At 42.0% G+C, this 14900-nt stretch overlaps 1 protein-coding gene across 2 annotated transcripts in view; it reads right to left on the reverse strand.

Moving 5' to 3' along the window:
• The window catches only part of slc25a16 (solute carrier family 25 member 16), a 55542-nt gene that overhangs the window by 5216 nt on the left and 35426 nt on the right, over positions 1–14900 (reverse strand). For both annotated transcript variants that reach the window (XM_048609094.1, XM_048609095.1), the window contains exon 6: positions 4028–4149. In XM_048609094.1, coding sequence (XP_048465051.1) covers positions 4028–4149 — 122 coding nt within the window. The remainder of the gene's footprint in view (positions 1–4027; positions 4150–14900) is intronic.

Consider the following 14900-nt stretch of genomic DNA (forward strand, 5'->3'; position numbering starts at 1 on the left):
CAGCCTGCTATGTCAGATCGTGTCAACTTTGCTGAAAACTGAGTCCTTTATTGTGGGGTAGTGGGGGAGTAATTGCTCTGTGCACTAATAACACCAATAATATCTTGCACTTTTATAAAAATCAATGAGACTGTAGAGGTCAATAGAGCTGCTGTGCATGTGAACCTGATGCATTTTTTAGACAAGACAAGGGCCTGCATTTAGATAAGAGCTAGGAAGACTCCAGAGATTAAAGTATGGGTATGGGTAGATAAACCATTACAAGTGCCTCTTTAGCTATTATTGAACTGTTAAGAATGGGGTCAGTCTGGGACACACACAATTGAAACAGTAAAGTAAAGGAGGGGATGTAGTGTTATTAAAACAGACTATTATTTAAATGGAGACAGACTCCAAACACATGCAGTAGACAGATCTGGGTGCTCTTGTGCAGAAAATATTTGAAGTTGGATATAGATACAGCAAGTAATTAAGAAGGCAAACAGAATTTTGGCCTTTTATGCTTGGGGTTTGAAGTTTAAAAACAGGGAAGCTGTGTTACAACTGTACAGATTACACGTGGAGTGCTGTGTACAGTTTTGGTTTCCAAATTTAAGAAAGAATGTACTGGCATTGGAGGGAGTTCAAATGAGATTCAGTGGGCTGATTCCTGGGAATAAGGGATTGGCTTATCAAACACAGCTTAAAAAAGATAGGCTTTAGCTCACAAAACCCACATGCCACTAGTCCAAAATCTAAAAATCCAAAATAATTGATATTAAAATATATAGAAATCACCCCCTTCCTACCTATTTCTTTACCAATGTAGTCCACAACATCCAACTGTTCACCAACACCCAGAAGAATATCCTACAGCCATTCTGTAACATCTGAGTTTTGCTCAAGAAGGCAAACAAACCTGGAGATATGTTAATGGCCACAAGTAGCATTGTTTTACTACTTGCCGTTCTCCTAACTAAAGAGTCCCCTATAGTATCAAATATATAGATATATAAATTTGAATTTAAAGGGTGTATATTAAAGAGCAGGAGGTCTAGAGTGGACATGAAGAATAACTTTTTTCACCAAGGGGAAATTTGGTGGGAATTTGGAACTCACCTCTATAGAAGCAGAAACCCTCATAACATTTAAGAAATGTTTAAATGTGCACCTGTGATGCCAAGGCCAAATGCCAGAAAACGGGATTAGAAAAGTTAAATGGTTTCTTTTGACCAGCACAGACCCAGTGAGTCAAAGGGCCTCTTTCTGTGCTGCAGATATTTCTGACTTGAAATCAACTTCTCCAAACTTTATATGCCTTTATGCAACCAAGAAGTGAATACCATACATTCCACTTTTATGAAATTTATAAAGTTCAAATGGTTCTATCTTTGCAACACAGCAGTGCAAACTTCCATTTATCAGTTTGTATTCCCAAAATAATAATGTATATCATCCTTGCTACATGATATAAAAGAAACAGCTGATGGCACTGGATTTTGCAAAGGCTATGAGTCCTGACACCCTCTAAATTGTACTAGAGACCCGAGTTCCAAAACTAGTCACACTCCTTGCCAAGCCATTCCAAGAAATTTACAACACTGTGGAAAATTACCCCGATATGGCCTGTGTACAAAAAGCAGGACATGCCAAACCTGGCTCATTACTGCCCATCAGTCCACTCTCAATCATAAGCAAAGTGATGCTGGTGTCACCGATAGTGCTATCAAGAAACACTTGCTCAGCAATGACCTGCACACTGATGCTTAGTTTGGGTTCTACCAGGGCCACCCAGTTTCTGACCTCATTACAGCCTTGGTCCAAACATGAACAAAATAGATAAATTGAAGAAAGGAAGTGAGGCCAAGTGCCCTTGACATCAAGGCTGTATTTGACAAAGTGCAACATAAAGGAGCCCAAGGAAAACTGCAGTCAATGGGAATTAGGAGGAAACTCTCTCTTGGTCAAAGTTATAACTAGCACAAAGGAAGATGTCACGGTTGTTGGAGGTCAGTCATCTCAGCTCCAGGGCATCTCTGCAGGAGTTCCTCAGTGTAGTGTCTGATGCCCAACCATCTTCAGCTGCTTCATCAACAACATTCCCTCTATCATACGGTCAGAAATGGGGATGTTCATCAATGATTGCTAATTATTCAGCACCATTTATGATTCGTCAGGTACTGAAGCAATTCATGTCCAAATGCAACTGAACATGGACAATATCCAGGCTTGGACTGATAAGTAGCAAGAAACATTCATACCACACAATTTCCAGACAATGAACATCTCAAACAAGAAAGAATCCAACCATTGGATCCTGGCATTTAATGGCATTAGAGTTCCTCAAACCCACTATCAACTTCCTAAGGGTTGGGTACCAGAAACTGAACTGACTAGCCATTTAAATTGAGGGCAAACAACAGGTACAGACCGACAATTCTGCAGTGACACAGAACTTTACAGATTGTGCACTCACACTGGGAGTGTGGTCCCCTGTTTGTATGATTGCGTGTGTCTGCAGTTAGTCTTCCACCACTACACCCCCATCTCGAGCTGCCTCAATGATTCACACACGCTCCATGCTATCTGGCCAAACAAGGGCAGCAGATATATAGGAAGGCCAACACCTGAAAATTCCCCTCCAAACACACACCATCCTGACTTGGAAATATATTGTCATTCCTTTAGTGTTGCTGGGTCAAAAATCTTGGAACTTGGTCCCAAATAGCATTGTGGGTCCACGTGTATCACACAGAGAGCAGCTCACCACAATCTACCAAAGAGCGATTAGTGACAGGAAAAATTGCTGGCCAAGCCAGTGTTGTCCACATCCTGAATGAACAAAAACAGAATGGAAAGTCTGGAACTAATAGGGCAGAGTACCCAAGAAAGGAGATATGAAAGAAAGCATAGACAGGCCCTGGGAAAGGTAGAGAAAAAGAAAAAGGGAGCAACATAAAGTGAATAAATGACACTGAACCTAATGCAAATGCACATCTAGAACAGCAATCAAATATGAATGACACTAGAAAACACAAATTAGAAAGCAAAATTTGGATAAACATGGCCTGATAGCATGGAGTGTGCGTGAACCATTGAGTCAGCTCGAGGTGGGAGTGTGGTGGTGGAAGACTGACTGCAGACACACAAAATCATACAAACAGGGGACCACACTCCCAGTGTGAGTGCACGAACAGGAGAGCAGCACTCCCAGTGTGATCCCAGGAACAGGGAACAGTGCTCCCAGAGTGACCACATAAACAGGGAGTCATGCTCCAGGGTGACAAGGAGAACAGGGGGTAATACTGAGAAAGGAAGCTCTTTGCTATAAACCCAATGGCGAGCTGCGTGTTACTCTGGCAGTGAGGTCCAGGTCACACAATAAGGGGCATCTTGCACCTGACAGTCTAGAAAGGATGTGACTGTCTGTCATTATTAATGCAGCTGTTGCTGCCCTGCTGGAATACCTTGGCCTTTTTAAATAGCTACATTGGCTTAAGCTCTGCAGTTTTAAACTTCCCACCTTCCCAGCAATGTAAAATCTTTCAGGAGTGGTATTACAGCTTCAAACCAGACCTGTGTGTGCAGGGTCTTGCTGGAATAAAACCGCAGTGGCTATTTAATAGTTACATTAACTGCTAGCTTGCTCACAGGAATTGGATCCAGTATCTTTTCATTCCTCCAATATTTTTGTTTAACTGGAATGGAAGTAATGGAGCACTTTCACATGGTTTAAGATTGTACCTGGCATTAAAAAGGGGTCCTGAACACAAATTATTAAAAAATGGATTTTTTCCATTCTCACGGGCAGATTAAGGAAAAGTTCATTGAAAATGAGGGCGAAATCAAAATCCTTTTATACCATGGGATTGAAGTTTACACCCAAGAAGCTACAAACTATGATCAAAACTTCAGTCATTGAAATGCTGGACAACTGAACTTACTAACAGTATATTAGGGAACCTCAGCATTTAACTACTTTCAATTTTCCAACAGAGCTCATCAGGCTCATTTCTCATATAGTGTAATAGAAAGATGCAATACGCACCTGTGTATAAATGACCCTGAAAGCATCAATGATTCCAGCATACCTGTGTTCGCCCTTCACCTGGAAGGCCAAACGGGCTCGAATCATGTCAAGTGGATAAGTACATATCACTGCAGTCATCCCTGCAAAACAACACTACTTATTGTCTGTTGTTCTCTCAAATAACATGAAATAAATATAAAACTAAACTTAAGGTTTACATGGTCAGTGGTAAAACAAACTTGGTGTTATCATTTGGTGACCACTCTGTTTGACCAGTTTAATGAGGAACCTTGGCAGGATTAAAGGTGGTTTTGTATGACATGTTATAACATTCTCAAAGTTAGTAATGACTGTCTGATGACAAAGAGGATTGCCAGTCCCTGGGAAACATCACCCCACCAACATCAGCAGCTGTGTTTCAATCATATGCAACTCAGAAAAAAAATCAAAAAGTTCCCAGGAGGATCTAGGCCTCACCTAGATGGGCACTGAAGACCAACAAACCCATAATCATGGGTGACTTCAACACTCATCAGTCAGGCTATCAATGGCAAATGTGTTAATGGAAATGACTATTCCAACTGCCTTGTGCTCTGAAGAAAATACCGACCAGAGTCAGATCATCAACAACACCTTACAGCTGCAAAAGATCAAGATGTCTTGGATGCCAAGGGTGTCTTGTAAGGGTGTTACTGATTTCTAACATCTGCAGCTCTTTCAATTTTTATTCTGTTAAATCTGTGGGTTTCTCTTTCCCAGAAAATAGTGGTAGGTGTGACTCCAGGTTGAGTTAAGTGGATATTAATAGACAAGAGAATCAAGGAAAGTGCAACTGAGACCACAACCAGATCAATATTTACTTCAACAACTGATCAAACAAATCAACAAATTTATTCCAATGCAAGAAGACTGATAGATGAACTGAGGGCATGGTTGGGAACAGGAAACATGAGATATCATAGCTGTTACAGAAACGTGGCACAGAGATAGACAGGACTAGCAGCTTAATGCTCCGGGGTATAGATGCTATATGAAGGGTGGAAAGGGAGGCAAGAAAGGAGGGGGTGTGACGTTTTTAGTTAGGGATAACATTAATGCTGTACTTAGGGAGGATACTCTAGGGAGTACATCCAGTGCAGTTAAAAGGCTGGAAATGAGAAATAAGAAAGGGATGATCGCCTTGTTGGGATTGTATTATAGGTCCCCCATTAGTCAGTGGAAAATTGAGAAGCAAATATATAAGAAGATCTCAGATATCTGTGAGAATAATAGAGTTGTAATGATAGTGGATCTTAACTTTCCAAACATAGACTGGGGCTATCATAATTTTAAGGACTTCAATGGGGAGGAAACTGTTAAGTGTGTACAAGAAAACTTTCTTATTCAATATGTGGATGTATCTAACAGAGAAGGAGGAATACTTGACCTTCTGTTGGGAAATAAGGCAGAGCAAGTAACTGAGGTGTCTGTGGGGGAGCACTTTGGGGCAAGTGCTCATAATTCTATTAGTTTTAAAATACTTATGGAACGGGATAGAATTGATCAAAAAGTTAAAGGTATAAATTGAAGTAAGGCCAATTTTGACAGTATTAGACAGGAACTTTCAAAGTTGATTGGTGGAGGCTATTTGCAGGTAAAGGAACAGTTGGGAAGCAGGAGGCCTTTAAAAATGAGATAACAAGAGATCAGAGACATTATGTTCCTGTTAGGGTGAAGGGCAAGGCTGTTAGATGTAGGGAATACTGGATGACTGGAGAAATTGAGGCTTTGGTCAAAAAAAAGGAGGCATATATCAGGTATACACAGCAAGGATCGAGTGATTCGCTAAAGGAGTCTAACAGCAGCAGGAGTATACTTAAGAGAGAGATCAGAAGGGCAGAAAGGGGACATGTGATAACTTTGGCAAACAGAGTATATTATTAGTATATTAACGGCAAAAGAGTAACTAGGGAGAGAATACGGCCCCTTAAAGACCAATGTGGGCATCTATGTGTGAAACCACAGGAGATGGCTGAGACACTAAACAAATATTTTGCGTCAGTATTTACTGTGGAGGACATGGAAGCTAAGGAACTTGGGGAAATAAGTAGTGATGTCTTGAAAACAGTTTATATTACAGAAGGAGGTGCTGAAGGTCTTAAAACGCATAAAGGTGTATAAATCTCCAGGACCTGATCCAATGTTTCCTAGAACTTTGTGGGAAGCTAGGGAAGAGATTCCTGGGGCCCTTGCTGAGACATTTGTATCATCGACAGCCATGGGTGGGGTGCTGGAAGACTGGAGGTTGGCTAATATAATGTTATTGTTTAAGAAAGCCTGTAAGGAAACGTTAGGGGAACTACAGATTAGTGAGCCTTATGTCAGTGGTGGGTAAGTTGTTGGACGGGATTCTGAGGGGCAGGATTTACATGAATTTGGAGCAGCAAGGACTGTTTAGGGATAGTCAACATGGTTTGTGTGTGGGAAATCGTATCTCACTAACTTGATTGAGTTTCATGAAGAGGTGACAAAGAAGATTGATGAAGGCAAAGTCGTAGACATTGTCTATATGAACTTCAGCAACGCATTCGACAAAGTTCCGCATGGTAGTCTGGTTAGTAAGGATAGATCACATGGGATTCAGGGGGAACTAGTCAAACCTGGCTTGAAGGTAGGAGACAGAGAGTTGCTTTTTGGACTGAAGGCCTGCAACCAGCAGCATGCCACAAGGATTGGGGCTGGGTTCACTGCTTTTCATCATTTATATAAAAAGATGTGGATGTGAATATAGGAGACATGGTTGGTAAGTTTGCAGATGACACCAAAATAGGTGATATAGTGGACAGTGAAGAAGATTTATCTCAGAGTACAACGGGACCTTGACCAGATGGGTCAATGGGTCAAGGAGTGGCAGGAAGAGTTTAGTTTAGATAAATGCGAGGTGTTGCATTTTGGAAAGACAAATCAGGGCAGGACTTATACAGTTAATGGTAGGGCCCTGGGGAATGTTGCCAAACAAATAGACCTAGGAGTGCAGTGCATAATTCCTTGAATGCGGAGTCGCAGGTAAACATAGTGATGAAGAAGGCAATTGTAACACTTTAGTTGGTCAGAACATTGAGTATAGGAGTTGCGATGTCTTGTTGCAGCTGTACAGGCCATTGGTGAGGCCACTTTTGGAATACTGCGTACATTTCTGGTCGCTCTTCTATAGGAAAGATGTTGTTAAATTTGAGAGGGTGCAGAAAAGATTTACAAGGATGCTGCCGGGACTGGAGTGTTTGAGTTATAGGGAGAGGCTGAATAGGTTGGGGTTTTTTTTCCCCTGGAGCATCAGATGCTGAGGAGTGCCTTTATAGAGGTTTATAAAATCTGGAGGGTCATGGATAGGGTGAATAGTCATGGTCATTTTCCTAGAGTGGGGAATTCCAAAGTCACAGGCAGAGGTTTAGGGTGAGAGGGGAAAGATTTAAAAAGGACCTGAGGGGTAACTTCTTCACCCAGAGGTTGGTGCGTGTATGGAATGAGCTGTCAGAGGAAGCGGTGGAGGTGGGTAAAATTACACATTTAAAAGGCATTTGGAAGGGTTTACAGGGAAATGAGCCAAATGCTGGCAAATGGGATTAGGTCAGATTGGAGCGTCTGGCGGGTGCAGATGCGTTGGACCAAAGGGCCAGTTTCCATGCTGTATGAATCTATGAATCTATCTATGACAGCTGAACTCAAATAATTAAATTTACAGGAGTGCATGCACGAAATAGGATTGTATTCCTTGGAAGTTAGATGTTTAATGGATGATTTGATTAAGTTGTAAAGATATTAAGGGTAATAGATAGCATAAGAAGCGGAAAAGCTATTTCGACTGATAGGGATTCTGTGATTAAGAGCATAAACCTAGAAGTTACAGCCAGTAAAAACCAAAAGAACTGAGGATGCTGTAAATCAGGAACAAAAACAGAAGTTGCTGGAAAAGCAGAAGGGTCTAAGGAAGGGTCATTGGACCTGAAATGTTAACTCTGATTTTTTTCATTACAGATGCTGCCAGACCTGCTGAGCTTTTCAAGTTATAGTCAGTATTGAAGTTAGGAAACACCTGTGTGCACAATATTTGAATCAAGGTGTCAAGAGCAGTACCAAATACAGGGAATTTGACTGAGCAATGGGATGCTGTTCTGGTGTACAAAACTAGGAACTGTTTGAGGGAGAGGCCAAGAGCTGGAGGCTAGATCAAAGTACCAATTAGATTCTAAACAGCAGGGAAAGATCAAGGATGGGCAGCTGAGACTTATTGCATGCAATTCCTGCACCCTTTGGGAACTTTGGGATGCTTCACATGTCTTGAGGGAACCATCTGTGGCGGAAGTGCCTCCAGCTGTTTGAACTCTGAGGCAGCTGCAGCTAGGGCAGACCATTTTGTAAAAATTAATTCACAGAATGTGGGCATTGCTGGCCAGGCCAGCATTTATTGCCCATCCCTGGTTGCCCTTGAGAAGGTGGTGGCGAGCTGCAGTCCATGTGCTGTTGGTAGACCCAAAATGCTTTAGGGTGGGAGTTCTAGGATTTTGACCCAGCAACACTAAAGGAACAGCGATACAATTCCAAATCAGGATGGCAAGTGGCTTGGAGGAGAACTTGTAGGCAGTGGTGTTTCAATGTATCTGCTGCCCTTGTTCTTACTAGATGGTAGTGGTAATGGGTTTGGAAGGTACTACCTAGGGAGCCTTGATGAATTGCTGCAGTGAATCTTGTAGATAGTACACAGCACAGCTACTGAGCATCAGTGGAAGAGGGAATGGGTCTTGTGGATGTGATGCTAATCAAACAGACTGCTGTGTGTTGTTGGAAAGTCACTCATCCAGACAAGTGGGGAATATTCCATCACACTCCTAACCCCTGCATTGTAGATGGTGGACAGACGTTAGGAAGTCAGGAGGTGAGTTATTTGCTGCAGTTTTCCCAACCACTGTCCTGTTTTTGTTGCCACTGTATTTATATGGATAGTCCAATTCAGTTTCCAATCAAGGTTAATACCCAAGATGTTGATAGTATTTAATGGGGAGTTCAGTGATGGTAATGCCATTGAATGTCAAGGAACAATGGTTAGATTGTCTCTTGTTGGAGAGTCATTGCCTGGTATTTATTTGGCATGAATATTACTTGCCACTTTCCAACCCAAGGCTGGGTAATGTACAGGTTTTGCTGCATTTGAACATGGACTATTTCAATATCTGAGGAGTCATGAGTGGTGCTGCACATTGTGCAATCATCAGCAAACATCTCCACTTCTGACCTTATGATGGGGGAAAGGTCATTGAAGAAGCAACTGAAGATGGTTGGTCCTAGGACATTACCATGAGGAACTCCTGCAGTGATATCCTGGAGCTGAGATGACTGACCTCCAAGCACCACAGCTATTTTGTTTTGTGTTTGATATGACTCCAACCAGCAAAGAGTTCCCCTGATTCCTACTGAATGTTGATTCCCATTTGTTAGGGCTCCTTGATGCCACTCTCGGTCAAATGCTGCTTTGATGTCAAAGAAGTAGAGATTTTTCCAGAAGTGGCCACCCTACAGTCAGCAAAAATTTGGGATAGAATAAATGGTCATCAGGAAGAGTTAGAATTGCAAGGAGTGCAGGAGTCTTCAAACTGTGTACCACACTTGGACAGGTACTCAGCACTGCAAACTACTTGGAGACAGATGCAGTACAAACGATTGTACCAATGGACAAAGTACTGCACAGAAGGACAAAGCAAAGAATAGAAAAGCCGATGTTATGGGAGATTCCTTAGTTTGTGGACAGAAAAGCGTTTCAATGAACCTCATCATGACTACTACATTGTTTGTTACCTCCCTGTGTGCCAGGGAAACGGACATAGTGGAGAGGGTACAGATGTTCAGCAGGGATAAAGGTACGAGCCAGGAGTTATAGCACAAGTCGGGTACACAACTGAGTGGGCAGGTATTCATGTCTCAGATTTTATGAAGATAGGTAAGTTTAAAAACTACGGCCCTTGATTACTCTCAAAACCACATCACCGTTAACTAGAAATAGGTGCAAAGAGAGTGATGCTATTTGCCACTATTTCTACTCAACGTAACATGGCCCTGGGAGTAATCCATGCAGTGCTACATCCAGGGTTCTACTTTTTAAACTTCCATATCTTCTTAAACTTCCAAAACAAGTTTAGCATACTTTATGAACACTTTGTATCAGTGTTTAATAAGGAAAAGAAAGCTAACAAGATATTTGTATAAGTGGACAATGGTAGAGGTAATAGAAGGGTGAAAGGGGCAGGATCTACTGGAATGCCAGGTAATACACGAGAACGAGGATACGTTATGTGGTCTGGGTGATTTACATCTCAGGTTGCTACAGGAAGTGGGATGGAGATAGTGGAAGAGTTTGCTCCAATTTTTCAAGATTCCTAAGATACTGTGGAAGTGCCAGAGGATTAAAGAATTGCAATTGTAACTCCCTTATTCAGGAAAGGAAGACAATGATTCTATACAACTTGGTCAGTTTAACATCAGTGGTGTTTTAGAAAGATTAATCAGGAAAAATTCAGCAGGTTTGAGTCATTTAAGGATAGCTAGCACACAACCTAATACAACAACATGTATCATACCAGTAAGCTTCGTATGGTCAGGAAGAAGAGATCATATCCAAAGTGAGAGAAAGCCCGAGTGAGTACAAGCTTGGGGAATTTGGAGGCAATATAGGAATTCAGTGCAAAGGCAAACAGGAGCATTTAACTTGCTTTCTGTTGGCTCGTAGTTTGCGAAGTTTTCTTTTACAGGATAAATTGAAGTCCGGAGTCAGGGGCGCAGCACAAAAGCACAACATCACAGGTAAACTGTAAGTTCACTGGTTGGTGATAACTACTCATTTGACTATTATAGATTACTTCAGATTGAAGGTAAATAGGGGAAATGTTTATAGGCTACAAACTAAAAGACAGGTATGAATTTTTTTAAAAATCAGATTAAGAACTAAGTAATTCAAATAGAGATACAGGGCCAGGAGGTATATTGTAACTGCATGATGTGGGAGCTGGTGGACACCATTGTGGTTTATAGTGACTACATCTGTAGTAAGTTGTTGGTTGCTCGAGGAACTCTGGCTAGGAGATGATGAGCTGGAGTCTGAGCTTCGATCACTGTGACACATCAGGGAAGGGAAGAGTTACTTGGATGCTGTGTTTCAGGAGGCAGTCACACCCCTTAGTTACCTACCTTGAATTCAGTCAATGGTCAGGAACAAGAAGGTGTGGCAATGAATGAGGCAGGTAGAGGGATCTAGGAGGTAGTGCTGCAGGACCCTCAGCCCTTGAGCTTGTCTAACAGATTTGAGATTCTTGCTCCTGTGTCAATAACAGTGGGGGCTGTAGGGAGGATGAGCAATCTGGCCATAGTACCGTGGTACAGGAAGCCATTCAAGAGGTGGGAGAAAAGAGAAATGTGGTTATAATTGGGGACAGTATAGTCAAGGGAATAGACACCGCTCCCTGTGGCCAGGATCAAGAGTCCCGAAGGCCTGGTGCCCGGGTTCAGTTATCTCATCTGGGCTGCAAAGCAACTTGGAATGACAGCGGATAGATCCAGATGTCATGGTCCAAATAGGTACCAATGATAGAAAGAGGTTCTGCTGAGGGAATATGAACATCTGGGAGCTAAATGAAAAAGCAGAACCAAAAAGGTAATAATCTCTTGATTACTACCTGAGCCATGAGCAAATTGGCACAGGGTCAACAAGATTAAGGAGGTATACATGTTGCTCAAAGATTGGTGTGGGAGAAATGGTTTTGAATTCATTAGGAACAAGCACCAGTACTGGGGAAGGATGGAGGTGATCCATTGGGATGGGCTCCACCTGAATCATGTTAGCATTGCAGGCTGAGGGGTAACCTTATAGAAGTTTATGAAATCATGAGGGGCATGGATGGGATGAATAGCCAAGGTCTTTTTCTCAGGGTAGGGGAGCCCAAAACTAGAGGGCATAGGTTTAAGCTGGATGGGGAAAGATTTAAAAGGGACCTAAGGGGCAACTTTTTCACACAGAGGATGGTGCACGTATGGAATGAGCTGCCAAAAGAAGTGGTGGAGGTTGGTACAATGATAACATTTAAAAGGCATCAGGATAGGTATACACAGTCCTGGCAAATTGTGCAACCAGGGCTGTGGATAGGGATTTAAACTAAATTGTTGGAAGGGGGTTGGTGATATGGGAAAGTATTGAAAAAGTTAAAGAAGGGGAGGGATCAGCAAAGGTTATTAAAGTTTCCAGTTCAAGTAATAGACTAGAGAATATGTAAAGTGTCAGGAATCTAACCTCAGGCACAGCAAATAAGGGGACAACTATGAGAAGGGGTGCAATCAACACAGGACTGAGGGTGTTATAATTAAATGCAAGCAATATATGCAACAAGATAAATGAAGTTGTACTGCAGATTGAAATTGGCAGGTACGATGTTGTGGGTATCACAGAGACGCAAAGGGATCAGGGCTGAGAACTAAATATTCAAGGATACACATCCTATGAAAATGTCAAGCAGATGAACATGGGGCAGGATTGTCTTGTTAGTAAAAATTGAAATTAAACTGACAGCAAGAAGTGATATAGGGTCATAGAGATGAACAGCCATGGAAGCAGACCCTTTGATCCAACTCATTCATGCCAAACAGATATCCTAAATTAATCTGGTCCTATTTGCCAGCATTTGGCCCATATCCCTTTAAACCCTTCCTATTCGCATACCTATCCAGACGCCTTTTAAATGTTGTAATTGTACCAACCTCCACCACTTTTTCTGGCAGCTCATTCCATACATGCACCATCCTTTGCATGAAAAGATGCCCCTTAGGCCCCTTTTAAATCTTTCCCCTTCCAGCTTAAACCTTGCTCTCTAGTTTCGGACTCCCCTACCCTGGGGAAAAGATCTTGTCTATTCATCCCCTCATGATTTTATAAATCTCTACAAGGTCATCCCTCAGCCTCCAACACAAAGGGAAAACAGCCCCAGTCTATTCAGCCTCTCCGTTTAGCTCAAACACTCCAAATCTGGCAATATCCTTGCAAATCGTTTCCAAACCCTTTCAGTTTCACATCTCTCCTAAAGCAGGAAGACCAGAGTTGGAAGGCATATAATGAATGTGGGTAGAGTTCAGGAGCCCCAAAGGAAAAAAAGATCCAGATGGAAGATGTGTACAGACATCTTAGCAGCAGTCAGGATTCGAGAAAGAAAATAAATCAGATTGAAAGGCATGTAAGAAAGGTACTAATACAATAATCATGGGAGACTTCCATATTCAATTGGTCTGGGAAAACCAGGTTGGTAGCAGATCTCAAGAAAAGGAATTTATGGAATGCCTACGAGTGGTTTTTTTGGAGCAGCTTGTGGTAGAGTTCACTAGGGAATGGGAAATTCTGGATTTGTTGATGTGTAACGAGGCAGCCTTGACTGACAAGTTTAAGATGAAGAAACCCCAAAGGGGCAGTGACCATAGTATGAAGAATTCACCCTGCAGTTTACGAGGGAAGAACTGGAATCAGATGTAAATGTAGTACAATTGAGTAAAGGTAACTATAAAGTTTTGAGGGGAGAGCTGGCCGGAGTTGATTGGAAGAGGAGCCTAGCAGGGAAAACAGTGGAGTAGAAATGGCAGAAATTTCTGTGGGTAATTCAGATGGTATGGCAGAAAGTTATTCCAAGGATGAAACAGCATACTAAGGAGAAGACAAGGCAACCATGGCTGACAAGGGAAGTCAGGGACAGCATAAAAGCAAAAGATAAAGCATACAATGCGGAAAAGATTAGTGGGAAATATAGGATTGGGAAGCCTTTAAAACCAGCAGAAGACAAAAAAATAGAAATAAAGGGGAAAGAAGATGAAATATGAGAGTAAGCTAGAAGGTTGTAAGGGGTTTTTTTTAAGATAACTAAAAGATAAGAGAGAGAGGCAACAGTGGACATTGAACCACTGGAATTTTCTGGAGAGGTAGTAATGGAGAACAAAGAAATGGCAAAGTAACTCAACAGGTACTCTGCATCAGTTTTCACAGTGGAAGACACCAGCAGCATACCAAAACTTCAAGACAGTCAGGGGGCAGAGGTGAATGTAGTACCCATCAATAAAGAGATGATGCTGGGAAAGCTGAAAAGTCTGGAGGTCGATAAACCACTCAGACCAGATGGACCACACCTCAGAGTTCTGAAGGGGATAGCTGAGGAGATTGTAGAAATTGTTTTGAATTCTTTGAGGAGATAAAGAGCAACTTAGGCAAAGGACAGCCCAGTGGACATGATCTGATTGGATTTCCAGAAAGCTTCTGACAAGGTGCTGCACAGGATACTGCTAAATAAGACTGTTAGGGGCAAGATACTGGCATAGATAGACTATTGGATGACTAGCAGAAAGCAGAGAGTAAGGATAAAAGGGTGGCAGTGGGTGACTAGTGGAGTTCCACAGGGGTCCATGTTGGGACCACAACTATTCACATTATAATCAATGATCTGGATGAAAAAATAGCGGTCTCATTGTTGCTAAATTTGCAAATGACACAAAGACAGGTGGACAAATAGGTAGTGCTGAGGAAGGAGGGAGGCTGCATAAGGACTTGGACAGATTAAGAGTTTGGGCAAAGAAATGGCAGATGGAATACAATGTGGGAAAGTGTGAGGTTATGCATAGAAACATAAAAGATAGGAGCAAGAGGAGGCCATTCTGCCCTTTGAGCCTGCTCTGCCATTCTTCACGATCACGGCTAATTGTCCAATTCAATAGCCTAATCCTGCTTTCGCCATATAACCTTTGATCCCATTCGTCCCAAGTTCTATATCTAGTAGCCTCTTGAATACATTCAATGTTTTGGCATCAACTACTTCCTGTGGTAATGAATTCCACAGGCTCA

The sequence above is a fragment of the Rhincodon typus genome, chromosome 20 (assembly GCF_021869965.1).
Source record: "Rhincodon typus isolate 14 chromosome 20, sRhiTyp1.1, whole genome shotgun sequence".
Classification (NCBI taxonomy): Eukaryota; Metazoa; Chordata; class Chondrichthyes; order Orectolobiformes; family Rhincodontidae; genus Rhincodon; species Rhincodon typus.